Source organism: Oncorhynchus clarkii, chromosome 22 (genome assembly GCF_045791955.1).
Source record: "Oncorhynchus clarkii lewisi isolate Uvic-CL-2024 chromosome 22, UVic_Ocla_1.0, whole genome shotgun sequence".
Classification (NCBI taxonomy): Eukaryota; Metazoa; Chordata; class Actinopteri; order Salmoniformes; family Salmonidae; genus Oncorhynchus; species Oncorhynchus clarkii.
The window spans coordinates 38266272-38287870 of record NC_092168.1 but is presented as its reverse complement, the minus strand read 5'-3'; the positions used below and the strand labels follow the sequence as shown (position 1 = coordinate 38287870).

The 21599-nt window shown below is 42.7% G+C and overlaps 3 protein-coding genes across 3 annotated transcripts; 1 reads left to right on the top strand and 2 right to left on the bottom strand.

Annotated features, from left to right (window-relative positions):
- Window positions 1–1292: 1292 nt before the first annotated feature.
- Window positions 1293–4590, bottom strand: LOC139380879 (10 kDa heat shock protein, mitochondrial). The gene is made up of 4 exons (XM_071124021.1): window positions 4292–4590; window positions 2152–2307; window positions 1630–1719; window positions 1293–1469 (listed from the first exon to the last, which is right to left on the bottom strand). Exons 1-4 carry the CDS (start codon window positions 4292–4294, stop codon window positions 1419–1421), a joined length of 300 nt encoding a protein of 99 aa, XP_070980122.1. The 5' UTR covers window positions 4295–4590; the 3' UTR covers window positions 1293–1418.
- Window positions 4591–4857: 267 nt separating this feature from the next.
- LOC139380876 (60 kDa heat shock protein, mitochondrial-like) lies at window positions 4858–12079 on the top strand. The gene is made up of 10 exons (XM_071124018.1): window positions 4858–5026; window positions 6634–6809; window positions 7063–7398; window positions 7573–7762; window positions 7950–8118; window positions 8616–8715; window positions 9211–9456; window positions 9963–10137; window positions 10283–10461; window positions 10783–12079. Exons 2-10 carry the CDS (start codon window positions 6636–6638, stop codon window positions 10942–10944), a joined length of 1731 nt encoding a protein of 576 aa, XP_070980119.1. The 5' UTR covers window positions 4858–5026; window positions 6634–6635; the 3' UTR covers window positions 10945–12079.
- LOC139380877 (coenzyme Q-binding protein COQ10 homolog B, mitochondrial-like) lies at window positions 12026–20848 on the bottom strand. Its single transcript, XM_071124019.1, has 5 exons — window positions 20667–20848; window positions 15679–15834; window positions 14806–14998; window positions 14393–14494; window positions 12026–14016 (listed from the first exon to the last, which is right to left on the bottom strand). Exons 1-5 carry the CDS (start codon window positions 20765–20767, stop codon window positions 13849–13851), a joined length of 720 nt encoding a protein of 239 aa, XP_070980120.1. The 5' UTR covers window positions 20768–20848; the 3' UTR covers window positions 12026–13848.
- Between the last annotated feature and the right edge of the window lie 751 nt (window positions 20849–21599).

The following is a 21599-nucleotide window of genomic DNA, read 5'->3' as shown; positions in this document are numbered from 1 at the left end:
ATGGACTTCACAGTTCGCAACGAGCCAGGCAGCCCAAACTGCTGCATATACCCTGACTGCTTGCACGGAACGCAAGAGAAGTGACACAATTTCTCTAATTATAAGAAATTCATTTTAGCAGGCAATATTAACTAAATATGCAGGTTTAAAAATGATATACTTGTGTACTGATTTAAGAAAGGCATTGATGTTTATGGTTAGGTTTGGTGCGACAGTGCTAAATCATCACCAGTTTGGCGAAGTAGGCTGTGATTCGATGAGAAATTAACAGGCACCGCATCGATTATATGTAACGCAGGACACGCTAGATAAACTAGTAATATCAACCATGTGTAGTTAACTAGTGATTATATTAAGATTGTTTTTTTTACAAGGTAAATTCATGCTAGCTAGCAACTTACCTTGGCTTCTTGCTGCCCGTGCGTAACAGGTAGTCAGCCTGCCATGCAGGCTCCTCGTGGAGTGCAATGTAAGGCAGGTGGTCAGAGCGTTGGACTAGTAACCGGAAGGTTGCAAAAACAAATCCCCTAGCTGACAAGGTAAAATTTTCGTTCTGCCCCATGAGCAAGGCATTTAACCCACCTTTCCTAGGCCGTCATTGTAAATAAGAATGTGTTCTTAACTGACTTGCCTAGTTAAATTAAAGGTGGAAAAAAAAAAAAATTGGCCAAATCGGTATCCAGAAATATCGATTTCCGATTGTTATGAAAACTTGAAATCGGCCCTAATTAATCAGCCATTCCGATTAATCAGTTGACCTCTAGTAATCACTGCCAAAAGTGCTTCAAGAAAGTACTGAGTAAAGGGTCTGAATACTTGTGAATGTAATAGTTTTATAAATTTGCTAAAATTTCTAAAAACCTGAATTGACTTTGTCATTGTGTGTAGATTGAGTTAAAAAAAAAATGGTGTAGGAAAAAACAATAATCGATTTCAGATTAAGTCTGTACAACAATGTGGAAAAAGTCCAGGGGTCAGAATACTTTCCGAAGCTGCTGTATATAGAATATTTATCTGCAGTAATACAAAAGTAGTTGCTCACGCCTGATTTGAAAGAAATCTTTAATTTCATGGAACAAGTGTATTGCAGGAGTGGAAGGACTTTTCCATTTACCCAAACCAGTTGCTAATCAACTGGTACTTCAACAAAGTCTTATGCAGATTTGATTTTTGTGGAAAGTTCATGCATATTCAACTTGTTATATCTGTCAAACTCACTCCTCAGCATGAAGAGTCCCCACTTGCACATATAGAATATCTGCTTGGCAGGAGTATGAAAGAGGCAACACATCTAGATTCAATAGTTGACTTTATTATTGTAACAAAACATGATCAGAATTATTTACAATTGAATAACATAAGAAACAAAAACGAGGCAACCTATATTAGGATGAATGGAGGTTGTAACGCAGAAAGGATTATTCTACATATTTGCCAAGGATGTCAGCATCACGGAACAGGAAGTATTCCTGAAAGACAAATGTGGAAATTGAATAGACAATTAGAAGAATCAATTGCTTTTACTGTGGTCATAATTATTTATAGTCTAATGAACATGTAGATTATGCCCACAACTAATCATTGTATTAGATAAGTATGATATTTTATAGATAACATTTTTAGACATACCTTGTCTTCCAGGTGAACTTTAGTTCCTCCGTACTCTGGCAGAAGGACCTTCTCTCCAATTTTGACACTCATGGGTGTCAGATATCCTTTCTGAATGAGATCAGTAGACAACACATTTAGACACAACCATAGAGAATGATAGAAGCCTCTAGTGGCCAAAAGCCATTTTTGCATGGACAGCACCATTGAGGGGCTTGCACCATTTTAAAGTAGTCAACTGGGTGGGGTTTCCTATGAATAGTAGCCCCAATGGCACTGCCCATGCTGTCAGACGCTATAATGGCACAGATATAAATATGCGTCCTCTATCTCTCTCTCTCTATGGCCACAAGCCAGAGCAGCAAGCTCTCACATCAAAAGATTACTATATTGTATCAATGTGGTCCATGAAGATAAACACTTCTAATCTCCTTGCATTGAAATCTGATCAACTGCACACCAGACAGACAAGCCAGTTAGTTCGACAGCACAGCCATAAGCTATTGTTTAGCCGGAGTGAGTGAAACAGGAGCAGTAAGTTACCTGGTTGGTAGAGCCTGGTCCCACTGCCACCACTGTGGCCTGCAGCACCTTGCCCTGGGCCTTCTCTGGCAGCATAATGCCCCCCTTCGACATAGTCTCTGCAGCCAGACGCTCCACCAGCACCCGGTCAAACATGGGAAGGAATTTCCTGAAAGCCTATAAGACGAAGGGGAAGTATGTAATTTGACAGAGACAATGTACAAACAAAACACTGCAATCTAACTTAAAAAACAAAACAAACTTTGCAACTGATTTTAGCTAAATAGCACATCAGAGTTGAAGAGTTTTGGACTCTTCTACAGTGAGTGCTTAGCATTCAATGGTCATACCCTCAAATAGCCACTAGGTAGAGCCTGAGATCCATTGTGTGAACTGGTAAAGACTTGAGTAACAAAAGCAGAAGGGGCCGCCCATAGTGGCCCCTTAAATAGCCAAAAGGATATGCGTTGTAGCCATCTGCCACTGAAAATAAGGACATTTTGGTGGAATATGTACATTTAAACCTTTGGCGTCTTCCCAGAGTTCTTGGTTTGGTAAGTTTGGTCAAGTTACCAACTAGGTATTCATAAACCTACTTACTACGGGTTAGTGGTACTCTCCTATACAGACCTCTGTAACAGCAACAGGAAATCAGAGGGTTCATTACATTAGAATGGGGGAGGAATATCCATAGGGATGGACCTTGATAACTAGCAGTGTCCATGCAATTTGCCAAGTAGAGCCTGCCATAGGCAACAAAGAAACCCTTTGTATTCACTAATGACGGGTATAAAGAAAGCAATTGTTTGAATACTGATTTAGGACGATCTTCAAGCTTAAACTAAGATTACTAAGAAGAGTGTGGGTTCTTTATGTGGCCAGCACATTGCAAGGTACCAAAACAGAAGATTTGCAACACCAGCTGCCAGTCTGCTAGCAAATTTATCTTTGACCTTGAGTGAAGGGCATCTCTGAAACAGGGGAAACAGAGGAGGGGGGGGAACAGAAGGACAGAACCCTGACCCACAGATAATCTTTTAGACTAATCATTGCGGGACTGTTGGAGTAAATTCCAGAACAAGTCAGCAAGACACACCCCCGCATGGCGACGAAAGCTTTGTGGGGTCTAGATAGTGGTCTCAAGGACCCAGACCTCCAGAGAAAACATTCAAGGTCTGTTCTTCAGTAACTGATTTGTCTCATGCTTCAGATCCCCCAGTCTATCATATTTAGGGTAATGGGCAGTATTCCAACTTGGAATTGTGTTGCATTCGTTAAGTTATTGTAGTATATAGGCTAGTCTAAAATGTTTAAACAGGCAGCAAGTGCTGAAATTAATAATCAACTGAAAATGGTCAGTGCTATCCTGGACTTCCCTACCCTAAACCCTACCTAACCTCCCAAGGACCCTGGATAGCCCAGACCAAATTAAAATGCTCTGACGCAGTTGCACATGGGATCACGACGTCTGAAGCAACGTAAACCAGAAGTGGTTGATAAGGAGCCGGTATTTCATATTGTCGTTGTGCAAGGACACGACAATGAACCATAACAAACAGAATCGATCAATTCATTCAATGTAAAATTAGATTTAAAAAATATATATATAAAAAAATAAAAACTGATGGCTAACGTTTTGTGCACAAAGGATCATCCACACAGCATGCGGCCTCAGATTAGTTTAGGCAAAATATGGTTCACGTCACGTGTCATCACTTCATTCATTCTAAGTACAACGCTAGCAATACCAAATTCAGATGTATATTTTCACCAATAACCAACGATTGGAGATTGAATGTTTCAAGTGGTGTCTGTTAACTGTTAATGATCTGCTTTGGCACAATCATGCATGGCAGCTCGCTTGACATTGTCTGAAGTACTTTGCGCAGTGTGAAGCTGCCAAACTCATCTCATCCTGTATTTTTGCAGTGGTGCTAACAAGCTCAACTACTTGTGCGAACACTGAAAATGGCAACATCTGTCTGACCTTGTCTGAGAGAAAACAAGGCATAATTAGCAAACTAGCTGGTTTGCTAACGTTATGAAACTCGTTATGCTAGCTAGCTAGCTAGCTAGCTAGCAAGTCTGTTTGTGGCAGAACGTTAAGTATCCTAAATTATATCTTAGATATGTGACATTGTTTTGAGAAAGAATGCCTTACCATCTTTAAGTGATAGTCGTTGAAACCTCGTGATGTTGAGCCCCGATTTCTTCTTGAGTGTGGATCTAACAGGCTGAAGCGGAAACTCCACGTGAGGAAATATCGAGAACTGGGACGCGCATGCGTGTCTTCAAATGTTCTTACTTTACGGTTCCGGGACAGTTTCCGTTCCAGAATATTCCATAACCTCTACATAACGCAAAAAAGCACGTCGTAACACGTGCAAACATAAAATGATCACACTTGTGCAGGGGGGACTCGTCAGGACAGTTATGATGAAATTATAACTAATACGTCATGAGTTTTTATGTGATTGCAATTCGCAGCAATGTTGCACAATGTGCCAACTTTGACCCCTCTTTTTTTCTCCAATAGTACATTCTGGAATCTGGGTGCCCAGGAACGAGCATTACAGTGACAAGTTCATTTTTTACACGATAAACTCACAAAATGAAGTAATTTACCTTATGCATGTACATAGATAGCCCATTAATTTGAAATACAATACATATGATACAAAATTTCACTCAATTTCAGCAAATATAATTTATATTTCCCCTATGCAGGTTTTGGGGCGGACCAGTAAATTACCCGGATGCAAAAGGCCATGTGCAGTGCTGTCTCTGAAGTTTGATTCACCACACCTCTGGTCGTTCTTCTCAACTCTATAACGTTAATCACTCAGTTTCCTCCAGACGACCAAATCGTGCCAGCCTAAAATCTTTCAAACGACAAGTAAGTACTATTATGTCTTTATAAATCTATGTAGCGCATCAGTCTAAACAGCATAATGAACTGTCTCAAACGTCAATGCTTTTGCGAGCATCGTTAGTATTTTCAAGCCTCCATCCAGCAAGGACAGTCAAGTAGCCATGCTCGTTTGGAATGGTAATTTACCTCCTAATGTCCCTGAATATCAGGCACTGGTAATTATGGCATCGCTACTTGTCGTTGTTTCTCCAGTATTTTCCGTAAGTCTATCTATTTGGTAAGTTAAATTGGTAGTTAGCTAACTAACATTACAGCTTTTGAAGGTAGCTAGTTAACAATTAGCATTAGTTATGCAATTATTTTCACGTTCATTTCGATGTCATGTGCTCTGATCTTAATTCGGTAATGACAGATAACGTCACCAATTGGGCTATCTGGCTAACATTGACTCATGCATATCCCTACAACATATTTTGTCACCATCACAACTAGGCCTAATTCCAAACGATTGCTAAACGTATCATTTTTCTCACTCCTAGTTATATACATCTACATACCGGCGTGACAAATTAACGTAGTCCCAGTCTTGCCAATATTTTTTTTGTTTTAAATGCCTATTCAAAATCAATTTGGGATATCTAATAAATGGCTACCTCGGGCTGGTATCGGCTGCGATATAAATGTTGTATGTAGCATTATTTGACAAATAATGCTTGTGCTGGACATTTTTACGACAAGTACATTTTTTAATTAATTAAGTAGTTCATTCATTGAGGTAAGGCATTTACTGCGCACTCTCCATACGCTGTGCGATTTTGACCTTGTGACGCATGACCTACGCACACGTGGGGAGAATCAGGAAAAGACCGGTTCAAGACATTTCAGAAACGATGTCGCAAATATCAGCAAACGCCCCATCACAGAAATAAATAATTTACGATTCCGAATGAACGTCTCAGATTAATTTGTAATCGGATGCACAACACTGTGCAATAGCGTGCCGGACATGGACTCAGGCAGCTAAATGCTACTTGTTCTCAGGACCTTGAGAAATGTGCAGTATGTTGACCTGAGCCCTTGATTTGGGTTATATAGACCAATAAATTCTGCCAACATGTAAGCTAATTTATGATAGCCTACTGTGACAGTTTATTCAAATTCCCTCCTTTTGACGTTTTCCCTTTTAGACCATGTTCTGCTAAATAAGATGGATATTTCTTTGTCTTTCTGCAAGACTTCAAACACACATTTGCTTGTGGTCTTGCTCTGGGTTATGTCCTTTTTGTCCTTGAGATTTTCAGGGGTATTTCATCATGGGAATGCTGTCATTCATTGGTTAATTATTCCCTGATGACTCTTGCTGTATCATGAAAGGCCAATAGGTTGTACTGTATAGCTTGTTTTGGGGGGGGGGGGGGGTAGAAGGAGTCTTTGGTATAATCCAGAAGATTCATTTGTTACAGGGCAAACATGGACTCCTGTTTCCTACTTTGAGATTTTACCAACAATTTAAGTGCATATTAAAGCAAGATAGCTAACAGCTGACAAATGACATTTTTTAATTGGCTGCTCTGTGACTGAATGATTGGTAGTGTCGCCCCCTATAATTTTTCTCTATCTCCCCCTTCCAGAGATGCTGCGTCTACCCACGGTGATGAGACAGATGAGGCCAGTCTGCAGGGCCCTGGCCCCCCACCTCACCCGAGCCTACGCCAAGGACGTCAAGTTTGGAGCCGATGCTCGGGCCATGATGCTGAAGGGAGTGGATCTGCTGGCTGATGCTGTCGCCGTCACCATGGGTCCCAAGGTAGGAGGAGGGAATTGCTATGACTATACCTTCTGCTATATTGCGGTGCCAAATAAATATATACAATTCTGTCCTATTTAAATTTCACCCAGGGGTCAGATGTCTGTTATGTATAACCAATTCATTATTGTATCACTTTTTATTTGGGTTTTATTTCCACCCGAAGAATCGTGTGCACCACGGTGTGTCTTGTTCGGGCAGGAACAACTGAACACAAGTGTTTTGAGCTGTATCCTTTGCCGCATTCCTGCAGGGTCGCACAGTAATCATCGAGCAGAGCTGGGGCAGCCCCAAGGTGACCAAGGACGGCGTCACTGTAGCCAAGGCCATTGACCTGAAGTGCAAGTACCAGAACATCGGTGCCAAGCTGGTCCAGGACGTGGCCAACAACACAAACGAGGAAGCAGGAGATGGCACCACTACCGCCACCGTGCTGGCCAGAGCCATCGCCAAGGAGGGCTTTGACACCATTAGTAAAGGCGCTAACCCTGTGGAGATCCGCCGTGGCGTCATGCTGGCTGTGGAGACCGTCATTGCTGAACTGAAGAGGATGTCTAAGCCAGTCACCACACCTGAGGAGATTGCCCAGGTAACCAATTGTGTTAAGAATATGGATTGATCAAATAAGTCAATATTCATATTTATTCAATTGATACAAATAATTATTTAATAGACGGGTGCAATATTTATATTCTACTATATATTAAGACAGCCTTCTTGGATGTTGAATGTAAAGTTTTCAATGCTCTGTTCTGTCTGCTAGGTGGCCACCATCTCTGCTAATGGAGACGTGGAGATCGGCACCATCATCTCCAACGCCATGAAAAAAGTGGGCCGTAAGGGAGTCATCACTGTCAAGGATGGCAAAACTCTGCATGATGAGCTTGAGATCATTGAGGGGCTGAAGTTCGACCGCGGATACATCTCACCTTACTTCATCAACACAGCCAAAGGTAAGGTCCCCCGTCTGCCATGACCCCACCACCATGCCCAGCTATTTTGTGGCTTTAAGATTAAAAGAAACTCCAGCACACTGGTGATCTTGATGATCTACAGATTTAATGTATTTTTATGATGTTGATTCTCCACATTTGGCCATTTTGGAGCTTTTACATAACATCTCTCATCTCTGTCCCTCAGGCCAGAAGTGTGAGTTTCAGGATGCCTATGTGTTGCTGAGTGAGAAGAAGATCTCCACTGTCCAGAGCATCGTCCCTGCCCTGGAATTGGCCAACCAGAACCGGAAACCTCTGGTCATCGTGGCTGAGGATGTGGACGGAGAGGCCCTCAGCACCCTGGTTCTCAACAGGTCAGTTCCCTGTCCCTTTAGCACCCTGTGTCCCAGAGTAGCAGTTCTGATCTGGGATCAGTCTGGGCTTTTGGATCATAATTATATGCACAGGGGGATCTGATCCTAGATATGCACAGGGGGATCTGATCCTAGATGAGCAATCCTGCTCAGACACTTGGTGAATACAGGCCCTTGTCCTCAGCAGGTCAGTCAGTGTCCTTAATTTAACCAGTAAACACCCTTGAGGTAAAGGACCTGTTTTAAGGACCTTTCCCCTTCACATCAACACTGACTGAGCACCTGGGCCAATGGGATAGAACCAGCTCACATTGCTGCACTACTAATATAGAACACTGAGATATATCACCAACATCATTCAGCTCTGGGTATTGATAACTGAAGAGTCAACCTCAAAATAAAGCTGTAGACAATTTTGCTATTCCTGCCCTCTTTATGTGTAGATGCTGGATGATGTCAGTTTGGGTGTGTTCATTTAACCTCTACTCTGTCTTTAGGCTGAAGGTGGGACTACAAGTGGTGGCAGTCAAGGCCCCAGGCTTTGGAGACAACAGGAAGGCCCAGCTGCACGACATGGCCGTGGCCACCGGGGGCACTGTAAGCACACTACACTAATCATCACCGTAGGGCCTATACGGACATCAATCCATTTCTACTGTAAGAACACTTTACACTGTAACCATCCCAACTTATATCAGTCAATCACTACTTGAGAAAAGGAATAGGAAAAACAGGATAAGTTACAGTACAGCCTTTTCATTGCGGTTGTCATTCCCCCTGCACACAGAAACATGTCTTCTCCTATCCCTGTCTGGCTGCATCCCACAGCAGGCAGGGACACTTGGTCTCAGACACGTCTGCACTGGCATGATTCATCAATCAATCAATCAATGAATGTTGCAAAGTCTTGCTTATCCCATGGTTAAGGGTTTAGCTCGGCACCCAATGGCCCTATTCTAATAATGGTGAAGTGCACCCTCTGTCCCACTCTTAAAAGATGGATACCATTTAAAAAATATTTTATCAGGGCCAATGATTACCTGTTCAAATCTTGCCCTTCCTTTACTGACATCCCTCCTCTTTCTTCCTTAGGTGTTTGGTGATGAGGCGGTGGGCATTGCTCTGGAGGACATCCAGGCACATGACTTTGGCCAGGTGGGCGAGGTGTCAGTGACCAAGGACGACACCATGCTGCTGAAGGGGAAGGGAGACACGGCATCCATCGAGAAGAGGCAGGCTCAGATCGCTGAGCAGCTGGAGAACACCACCAGCGATTACGAGAAGGAGAAGCTCAACGAAAGGCTGGCCAAGCTGTCTGACGGAGTGGCTGTGCTCAAGGTCAGAGGAGAAGAGGTCGGGGGCTGTATGGAGGGGATTGAAGAGAGAAAGAGAGCTTAAGAGGGATAGATGACAGTATGATTTCATTACATTTGTTTAGTCCTTTTAATTGTCCTGAATATTGTCACATTTTAGTCCTGGCTATTGAAATAAGCCTAGAATATACCCAATGGGCTGGTGATTCACATCTTTAAAAATAAACGTATATTAAACTTTGAAATCAGTCAATCCGCCATCAACAGAATGGGAAAATGATTTATTGAAATAGCATGGGTGATGGAGGAAAAACAATGTGAAGCCTTGTGGCGAACAATAATGCATGTGGTTTGGGCAGATGTGTGTGTGTGTGCTTCTGTAAGTTGTTAGTTTGTATACGGAGCAAAAAAAACAAGGTAGGATGAGTTGACATTAGGAGATTCCTAATGTGAGACAAGATTTACATTTGAGTTGCTCCTGTAACCACCATGCATGAAAGAGAGAGTCATCCACTGACTGTTCTGTTTCAGGTGGGAGGAACGAGTGATGTGGAGGTGAATGAGAAGAAGGACCGTGTGACCGACGCCCTGAATGCCACCAGGGCCGCTGTGGAGGAGGGCATCGTGCCCGGGGGTGGCTGTGCCCTGCTGCGCTCAATCCCTGCCCTGGATGCCCTCGTGCCCATCAACTCTGACCAGAAGATTGGTAAGTAGAGTTCTTAATCTTTACCCAACTTGCCAATAGGCTTTCATCTGGTCACATGGGAGTGGCGAGATATGCTCCATTTTCATTTTAAACTTTTAGACAGAAGTATTGTAGCTTAACTTGGTATATCGCTTCCTGTCTATAGGAATTGACATCATCAGACGAGCTCTGCGTGTGCCAGCCATGACAATTGCTAAGAACGCTGGTGTGGAGGGCTCTCTAGTGGTAGAGAAGATCCTTCAGGCCGCGGTGGAGATCGGCTACGATGCCATGGAAGGAGAGTACGTCAACATGGTAGAGAAGGGCATCATTGACCCCACCAAGGTATGGATGCTTTAGCTCGGCACTACACTGTCATTTCGCTGTCATTCACCCAGCATACCAAAAATATAATAAAGACATGTTCATTTTATAGTGATGGAAAATGTACAGAACTAATGTTGGCAAAGTTATATGAATGTTAATTCATACAAGATTGAGTAGTTGCTGCAATAAGGTTTACGGTGTATGCTTTCACTAGACTGAAGTTGTGTAGACAGCAAATGGCAGCTAGTGATATTACAGGTTCTCTGCTGAAGTGCTCTGGCTCCCTCTCTTGGTGTATGTCTGTATTACAACATGGACTAAGTCTGTCTCCCCCTACAGGTGGTGAGGACTGCACTAATGGATGCTGCAGGTGTCGCATCTCTTCTCTCCACTGCTGAGTGTGTGGTCACAGAGCTGCCCAAGGAGGAGAAGGAGGGTGGCATGCCAGGAGGTATGGGCGGCATGGGAGGTATGGGAGGTATGGGCGGTGGCATGTTCTGAGGCCCACCTCAAAGCGCTGTAAAAACTTAATGGCAGCGTGGGGCTAGGGGGCAAATTGTCCCTCCAAGCCCCAGACTTGCCAAAACTGAATGGCCCTGAGTTTTGTTGGAGCTGCAAATGGATGAACCACACTACTTCTGCTGATTGTCTCCCCTCCACCCTCTGGAAGAACAGACTAGCCTGTCCTCGCTCAGCCTCTCTCCGTCCCTCTACCCGACCAGCCTGTCCTCGCTCAGCCTCTCTCCATCCCTCTACCTCTTTAACTGAGGCTCTGAGACCCCAGTCTGCCCCGATGATCCCCCCCCTTATTAACTGAGGCTGTGAGACCCCCTCCATTTACCTCACAAACATGGCTGTCTCATCATCCATCAGCAACATGCAGAATATTCACTGTTTATGAAAGATGCTAACCAGTGCGAATAATGCAATGCTGGTATTGATAAATTGTAATTTCTATCAAATGGAAGTAATGAAGCCTGTAACTTCCTGACGTTAAAGACGAGGCTGATTTGAATAAATGGTTAAACACAGGATAGCTGTAGCTAGAAGGGGGTTTGCTAGAGAAAGGAAACCTGGCCAGGCATGCCACTGTCAATTTTTGTCGTAACCTTTTGTTAGTTTTAGCTTTGTCCTGTTTCACCCAAGTAATGTTGGGAGGAACCGTAACCTTTTCAGTTGAGTTAATGAAAATAAAATAATTGCGGCGCATGAGCATTCCTTTACTTTGTCTGATTTCAATACTTAAATATTCTAGAACTTTGGAACCAAAAGATTCATATCAGAATTCTATAGGATGGTTATTGTGCATTAAGATAGCTGAATGTCTTTCTAGCAGAGGTGGACTGTAGGTTGGTCGGACTAGTTACAGCAGTTTGGGCCAGTGAAGGTCCAAGCCACAAGTTAATGTGAAACCCATTGATGTCCTCATGACCGGATTTGTACTTACTGCTCATAGATGTTTAGCCTACATTTACTGTGTGTTCAATCAGTACTATAAACAACCGTGCATTCAAGAAGTGTTGAGCTGTGCCCCCCCCCACATTATTTCTTTGCAAATAAACAATTGTGATCATTTGACATGTTTTGTACAATGTAGACAATTTTTATTTAATAAAACCAAATGTTCTGAACAAGACCATTGTGCTTTCATGAACAAACACTTCACATATCTGATCATTTCATTGTACAATGCCAGACATACTGAACTGGAATTCTAGAAAACGCAATAGTTAACATCACTTAGATAATCCACCCCAGAATGAAATTCCTGTCAATTTGGTGATTGTTTGTTAGGGCTCACCCACCCTGTTCCTGGACTACTACTGTCCTGTAGGTTCACTCCAACCCTAATCTAGCACACCCGATTTCAAGAATTAGCTAGTTGGTAACCTGAATCGAGTCATTTAGAATTGTGTTTGGAGTGAATATCTACAGGTTAGCTCTCTAGGAACAAGGTTGGAGAGCCCAAGTCTACATTTTGAGCTCTCCTGGTTAAATATGTAGTATTAGTATCTTAGCTCATGTCTCTGGCAAGGTAACCTGTTGGTATAGTATTTTGTTACAGCATTTCTGTCCTTGAAAAATGGTTTCCTCTTGTGCATGTGGTTCTGTATTTGTCCAGCAGGAGTCATAACTTACTGTCAGTTCTATTCTTACCTCTCACATGATTCCCTCGTCTATAGTCAACCAATCGGATGTTGACAACTCTAAACCCGAGGAAGGCACAACACCGAAACAGACTTCCCATTAAATGTTCTGGAGTCTACATTAACTGTGCAACTAGAACTACACACAAAATAGTTTATACATCTTCGCTCATTGAAACACCTCCATTTGCACTATAAAACAATCCCCAAAACACAATTATAGTTAAGCCAGCACTCTTATCTGTGGTCTTAAAACAATATGTACATGTTCTTAAATATCTTTATAGGAGTAGAATGCTTAAAGTTATAAAATATAAATATGATTCAACTAGGATCAGGTCAAAGGTCACTGGGTGTACATAAGAGTGACATCTTTAAAAGGTTCTATGGTAAGATACCTCACTGACAGACAAGAAACCAACATGTTAACTTATTCCCTTTATAGTGCACTACTTTTGGTCAAACGTAGTGCATATAGTAAACTACTTTTGACCAGAGCCCTATGGGTATATTGTATAGGAAATAGGGTGCCATTTGACACAGACAGTTTGGATGACACTGTACCCTGCCTAGCCAGTCTGGGCCCTTTTAAACAGTGGATATCTCTACGGAAAAAGTAGCTGCATTTAGAAAACTAAACACATATTGCACAAGTGCCATAACTGAACAACATGCCTCCCATGGTCATTAGAGAACAATGTGCTATATGGGATGCAGCAGAAATATCCCCGGTAACATTGTTGCAACACAGCACCTCTTGAACAGGTATGTGTAGGTAGGCACGGCCGTGTGTATACATCTGCTCGGCAGTGTTGTGACATTCCTTTAGGAAACGTCGATCTTCAAGTGCTCACACTTCATTAAAAAATGTACAAGCCGATCCTTTGATACAGCCTTTCACTATAAACAGACTTTATTTAGGCCTTAGTAGAAGAGTTTTTATATCTCCACAAGAGGGCTATTATGAGCCCTGTGCTCACCGCATGGGGAAAGCACTAAACTCTGAGATGTGCCTACTGGCCAGAGGTGCTGATGGTTTCTTTGGGGTGAGAGGGCACCAGTAGGGGTCTATGGTGGTACAGGGGGGAGTGTCTTTTGGGGGGGCAGGGAGGGGGACAGAATCTAGCCACAAGCAGTTAATGGGTATAAAATCATTGGTTGTTTTCTGATAAGGCACTGCAGTGTTCAGGCATTTAACCTCTCCCCCCCTCCCCGTCGTGTGTGTGTGCGCAGAGAGAGGATGAACCGTTGGGGCACGCTACGTGTGGTGCACCTCATGAAACATGAGCTCTCTGGGGATCATGGTCTGTGCTCCGTACAGTTTCCCGGCCCGCCTCTCAAACGCCGACACGTTCTGCTTCACCACCTCGTCAAAGAACACCGTGGCCAGCTGGGAATGCAGCAGGGAGCGGAACTCAAAGGAGATCTGGAGAGATGGAGAGAGGAAGAGGTGGAGAGATGGAGAGGTGGAGAGAGGGAGGTGGAGAGAGGGAGGTGGAGAGGTGGAGAGAGGGAGAGGTGGAGAGAGGGAGAGGTGGAGAGAGGGAGAGGTGGAGAGGTGTGGAGAGGTGGAGAGAGGGAGAGAGGGAGAGGTGGAGAGATGGAGTGGTTGAGAAAGTGATCTAGACATATGATCATGTATACATGCATGTGTGCGAGAGAAGAAAAAAACAACGTTGAGAGAAGAAAACAGTGCCAAAGATAGTAGAGATGCATAGCTAACTCTTATGCAGACACATACATGGTTAGTGTATTTTATGTGTGCCCCAGATACCCACAGTGCAGTGTGTTGAGGTACTTACAGAGAAGTCAACCGTGCAGGTACGAGGGTAGCCAGGGAGGCCAGGGCTGAAGCGCCACACCGTCTCCAGGTGGTTGAAGAGCTTACCGTCTGAACAGGCTGCCTGAGGGTCAACACAGCCACGGTCAGACTGCTGATATAACCACAGTGGCTGCATTCCAGGTCATCTTTATTAAAAAGGCCCACTGCGATATTCATAAGATTGCTATATAATATTTATGTAGTTCCTGAGATGGTAAACACTTCTCCAGACAGTGACATCTGATCAGCTATTCAACACAACAGCAATTAAGACAAACAGGAACACACCCAGTGTCCATCTACTTCACAGCTGCTTATCTTAGATCTAGCCAAGTACCCTCACTGCATATACAGTAGTGGTGGGAGTTACCAGCTGCTACTGCAGTGCCTTACCTTGACCAGGTGGGGGCGCACTGTGGTGACCAGCGAGGTGTAGTTCTCCACTACCGGGGGGAAGCCAACTGTCAGCTTGGCCTTACAGAACCCCGAGCGCCGGAACACCACGTCAGACTTCTTACACCAGGGAACGAAGTGAAGGTAGTTCTCCACCCCAGCTACCACTTCATACATCTCCAACATAGAGTACCTGAGAGAGAGAGAGAGGAGGCCTGGGTCAACATCTCTTACAGAGGGAGGATAGTCCTCCAAACTCTGACCTTAAATTCTATTTGTAATGTAGGTGAAGGTCATCAACGGAAGAAGACTGTTACTTAACAGGGATGATTGACATTCTCTGCCCCCATGTCTCAACTTGCCCGGGGACTAACGCAGTCAGACTATTGCAATTTCCCAGCCAATCATTACATAACAGCCTGGCAAATAGCCCAGGACACAGAATGGGCTGCTTTTAATATAGCCCAGGACACAGAATGGGTTGCTTTAAATATAGCCCAGGACACAGAATGGGTTGCTTTTAACAGTGTAAAATTGAGTGATTATGACCTTCAATGGATATATGAGAGTCATTGGTGGGAGCAGGACAGACAATGCATAGAGAAACCAGAGTATCTATATTCATTTCTAGGAGGCAGACTTGGGTTTAAATATTATTTGAAATAATTTTAAAATGGGCAACTTTGTCTGTGCTCCACTGAACTGTTGCAATAGAACTAATAGAGAACTCCTAAACCATGACCACCTGGCAAACCATGACCAACTGGCACTCCAGGCAGCCTAAAGCAGACATTCAAATTATTTGAAAGATTTTAAACAGTATTTGAACCCAGACAAAGGCAGGTCTGATTTCAGGGAGGCACAGTGACTGACCCCATGACGCGTCTCTCAGAGTACTCCTTCCTCTTGTTGAAGGTGTCAGCTAGGTTGAAGAAGGAGCGGGTGGGGGCCACGATGACTGTGGACCTGGGCATGGCCCCCAGGAGGGGTGGCACCCTCATCATCAGGATCCCACATGAGGAGAGATATCTGTTCCGAAACAAGGAGAGAGGTGAGTCAGAAAACATAAGGGTCAATCATTTGCCAGTTTCACACACATATCAGCGTCAAATTCACAATAATTTCTAAGTATCTAATTCCTATGTATGGACTGGCTGCATGACAGAATTCTCTGGACACCTCTTCCCGATAGCTGAACAACCAAACCGTCGGTGTACGTACGGGATTAGAAACGTTACGCTCGGCTGCTGCAGGGTGCCCTTTTAAAGCTAACTATGTCAAGATCAATGGAAGTGGCCAATGGTTCATCAGAGCCTCAGGTCTCTGAGCTCATGTTCTCACACTGCAGATGTTTACAAAACCACCATGTGAAGGGGCCAATACATCCACAGGGCAAAAAAAAAACAGTTAAAAGGAACAGGACATTTTCTGGTGAGAACAGGTAGTGTTGGTTTCTAAGATCAACTGTTCGAATCCCTTTTCCACAAGCTACCAGTAACCAGAAATATGCAAAATCAACCACAACATGCTTGGCTATACTTGCAGAAATAAAAAAATACAGTGAAAAGTCTGGGCATTTAATTTAAAAAAACTCTAAAAATCATAAATCAACTCAGTAGGTTTGGCGCTATACAATAATTTGTGCATGGCTAAAGAAACCTATAGCTTGGGACTCCAAATTTCATCAAGTTATAAGGCCAGCATTTCATAAACTTCACTGTGGGAAAAGTGATGTTGATATTAGAGGTTGACCGATTATGATTTTTCAACGCCGATACCGATTATTGGAGGACCAAAAAAAGCCGATATTTTTCGTTGTTGTAATAACGACAATTACAACAATACTGAATGAACACTTATTTTAACTTAATATAATACATCAATAAAATCAATTTAGCCTCAAATAAATAATGAAACATGTTCAATTTGGTTTAAATAATGCAAAAACAAAGTGTTGGAGAAGAAAGTAAAAGTGCAATATGTGCCATGTAAAAAAAGCTAACGTTTAAGTTCCTTGCTCAGAACATGAGAACATATGAAAGTTGGTGGTTCCTTTTAACATGAGACTTCAATATTCCCAGGTAAGAGGTTTTAGGTTGTAGTTAATATAGTATTTATAAGACTATTTCTCTATACCATTTGTATTTCATACACCTTTGACTATTGGATCTTCTTATAGGCACTATAGTATTGCCAGTATAGCTTCCGTCCCCCTCCTCACCCCTACCTGGGCTCGAACCAGGAACACATCGACAACAGCCACCCTCGAAGCATCGTTATCCATCGCTCACAAAAGCCGCTACAAGGGGAATAACTACTCAAAATGTAAAAGCAAGTGACGTTTGAAACAGTATTAGCGCACACCCAGCTAACTAGCTAGCCATTTCACATTGGTTACACCAGCCATTAGGCTGACAGGCATAAACAGCGCTGTGCTTGCGAAGAGCTGCTGGCAAACTGCACGAAAGTGCTGTTTGAATGAATGATTACGGGCCTGCTGCTGCTCAGTCAGACTGCTCTATCAAATCAGATTTAATTATAAAATAATAACACACAGAAATACGAGCCTTAGGTCATTAATAAGGTCGAATCCTGAAACTATCATCTCGAAAACAAGACGTTTATTCTTTCAGTGAAATACGGAACCGTTCGGTATTTTATCTAACGGGTGGCATCCCTAAGTCTAAATATTCTTGTTACATTGCACAACCTTCAATGTATGTCATAATTACATAAAATTCTGGCAAATTGGTTCACAATGAGCCAGGCAGCCCAAACTGTTGCATATACCCTGACTCTGCGTGCAATGAACACAAGAGAAATGACACAATTTCACCTGGTTAATATTGCCTGCTAAACTGGATTAGTAGTTATAACTAGAGATTATGATTGATTGTTTTTTATAAGATACGTTTAATGCTAGCTAGCAACTTATCTTGGCTTCTACTGCATTCTCGTAACAGGCAGTCTCCTCGTGGAGTGCAATGGTTTTAGCGTTGGACTAGTTAACTGTGCGGTTGCAAGATTGGAACCCCTGAGTTGACATGGTGAAAATCTGTTGTTTTGCCCCTGAACAAGGCAGTTAACCCACAGTTCCTAGGCAGTCATTGAAAATAAGAATGTGTTCTTAACAGACTTGCCCAGTTAAGTAAAAGGTATAAAAATAAAAATAAATTGTAAAAGTTTTTTTTAAATAATCGGAAATCGGCGCCCAAAAATATCAATTTCCGATTGTTATGAAAACTTGAAATCGGCCCTAATTAAATCGGCCATTCCGATTAATCGGTCGACTTCTAGTTGGTATGCTTCAGTTTGCTGCCATATGACTGGTACCACATTTGTTTTCAGCAACAAAAAGGTAAAACAGATCTAAAACAATTGTCATTTATATTTACAAACCCCAAGTTGTAAATGACAGTACATGGAGAACGGGGTTATTTCTATCTGAAAGAATGAAGTAGAGGTTGTTCCACTTGGAACCGATAAGTCGCTCGACCTCATTCATCGTTTCATCACACGTAAAAGATGGTGGAATTAAGTCATGGTCAGAATTCGGCGTATCTGTAGACACACCTTCATCTCTTTGATCTCCACCGCCAACAAATAGCAGGTATATAGTATGCTATTCTCATGCTTACGTTCAAGGTCAGTATAGGCATAGAGAGAACAGTGCATAACAAAGGAAATTACGCTCCATTTACACCTGCTTAACAAGTGTTGATCTTCTCTATGTGACTAGCCCAATGAAAGGCTTGTCAGCTACAGAGGCTTGAAGCTGAGAAAGACAGGGTCCTCCAGGTGTCACATTTTCGGTTCAGTGAGCAGTAAAGTGAACGTACTGAATTCTGCACAGTGAGCACACCTGCTGCTGCCCCAGTGACAACTATTTCAGGGTAAAAAAAATACAAAATTAAACACTTGCAAAGAGTGAGTCAGAAAATACCTTTGAATCTCTGACTCAGAGGACAACCTCAACACACACCTAGGACTATTCAAACAGTGGTTTAATTCCAATGAAAGACTATATGCACACCAATACACACAACTGACTCAAATGAAATGCTGTAAATCCCAAATAACTGAATAGTAGGAGCCGGTAGGATTATGGTGAAAGCCTGTTAGTTCCTTTCAACGCAATAGCTGCGTTGAAATAGCTGTGAGTGAGTGACAGAGAGAGTGACATAGAGAGAGGCGCATTAGTGGAGAACATGCTTGTGGTGGCAGCTGTGTCCCTGACAGAAACAGATGATGGCCATCTGCCAGGTGCCAGCAGCTTAGCCACCGCTGCACCTGGCTGGTGATTGCCACACAACGTACCTGGAGGTCAGCATTGGGGAGAATGACTGATTGGACTACAGTAGTTATGACCACCAGCTTGGGTATTGTCACTTTGCTGCGTGATATTATTTTGTGTAGCACTGCATGGTGTGAGGAATACAAAATTGTGAGTTCCACGAACTTCAATCCGTTTATGTTTTCAAGACACTGATAGTCAGATTAAGAGCACCTACTGAATTCGCCTACAGTGCAGAAGTAGTGTGTTTTTGAATGGGAACTCCTAAGATTCAGTGCAATTGTAAACTATTTAGCAGCTTCCTAAAACATCCTCCTGGCATAGTGAGGAGTGCAACTAGGAGTTTGGCTTCATCACTCTAGGCAGTGCCTAATGCCTAGATCACACCGACAGGGTCATTGCATTTTGGGTTAACCAGAACTCCATTAATTTCTGATGGAACCCTCCATTTGACTTTCTGCATTGCGTTGCAGTTGCAGAGCGTTCTGTGTGGTGCATACGTTGGATTTAGCAAACGCATGCGTCAAACTATATACGTAGACGGTTTGACAAAAATTATAACAGAAAGTAAATGTTTTACTTTTGTTGCACACATGATGCCGTGTACCATTTTGCAAAAGGACACTGTCCGTGTTATCATGCGTTAATTTTAAGCCCCAGATAATGTCCAAAGACAGATTGCGTAACACAGGTAGCTGGATACATGGAACTTTTCCAGACTTCTCTAATAACTTCAGCCACTTAGCTAAGTGGATGAATGCCTTTGACATGTTAACCATTTCAGCCAGAGGCAGAGACACTGCACTGACTGATATCGGAGGTAGTAGACAGTCTAGCCAACTAGCATTCTAATTGTAAACATGCCATAGATAAAATAACAATTTGTACAAACCTCAACTAACGTTACATACCAATGCTTCAAAGGAAACACATTGGATTGTATTATTTAACTAGGCAAGTCAGTTAAGAACAAAGTCTTATTTACAATGACAGCCTAGGAACAGTGAGTAAACTGCCTTGTTCAGAGGCAGAACAACAGATTTGTACCTTGTCAGCTCGGGGATTTGATCTAGCAACCCGTCAGTTACTAGTCCAATGCTCTAACCACTAGGCTGCCTGGCGGTGTTCAGTTCGAGAACCAAATGAGAAATCCTCCAACGATTAAAAAGAGTGTGTGATTATAGATGTATTCTCATAACTCGCAACCCACCCACTGTGTCCCGAGTTCCCATGAGTACCCCTGCCATAGTTAACATTTAGCAATCAGGCAGCAGCCCTAATTAGTTGTCAAAACAGTTAGCTAAAATGACATGTTTGGCTAGTTATACGAATCTGTTAGATAACTTAAGTAAGTAAGCTAGCTAAAGTAGTCTGCTAAAGTTAATTTGAGACAGAAAAGCAGATTGACCGGCTTGACACAAAGCAGCTGAGGCAAACTAAACTAACAACCTGCTAGAGAACTTTAGCTTCATCGAGAAAAAATGCGAACTGTAGGTAGGCTAATGCTAGCAGTAACTTGACCATATTAAGGATTTACATTTGTACATAAAACATGAACAGCAGTTACCTTACGCCAATCCTTTTAGGTGTTTCTCGGCTGGCTGTGACGGGTAACTTTTTTATACATTCTAGTACGGCTCTCCTTAGTCCCCGCATTCCTCTCACCATCTTCACTGCGATGATCGCTTCTCTCAGCCACTAGCTACTTCTCCCGCAGCTTATTCCTTCGTGGACGCGCCTTCTCTAACTACTGCAATGATTGGAGAATAGTTATCTGTTAAGAGTTTTCATTGGTCACTGTATACATCCGTCACCCTAAAACTGTTGACCTGTGTTTTTTTTCCATTGTGCTGTGAGTGCGTGTGCAAAAATGTCACGAGATGTGGGATTGAGTTGCCTTGACTTGATCGACCTACAGTGCATAGTTGACTCTGAAAGGTTAGTGCTAAATTTGTTGAAAGGACACAACGTAAGCAGGGTTTTCTCGCGATTCAATTTAAATGGCTTTATTGGCATGGAAAACATGTGTTTACATTGCCTAAGCAAGTGAAATAGATAATAAACAGAAGTGAAATAAACAATCAAAATAAACAGTAAACGTTACACTCACAAGCGTTCCAAATGAATATAAACATGGAATATGTCATATTATGGCTATATACATTGTTGTAATGATGTGCAAATTGTTAAGTTACAAAAGGGAAAATAAATAAACATAAATATGGGTTGTATTTACAATGGTGTTTGTTCTTCACTGGTTGCCCTTTTCTTGTGGCAACAGGTCACAAATATTGCTGCTGTGATGGCACACTGTGTTATTTCACCCAAAATTGGGTTTGTTTTCGAATTCTTTATGGGTCTGTGTAATCTGAGGAAAATATGGGTCTCTAATATGGTCATACATTTGACAGGAGGTTAGGAAGTGCAGCTTAGTTTCCACCTCATTTTGAAGGCAGTGTGCACATAGCCTGTCTTCTCTTGAGAGCCAGGTCTGTCTATG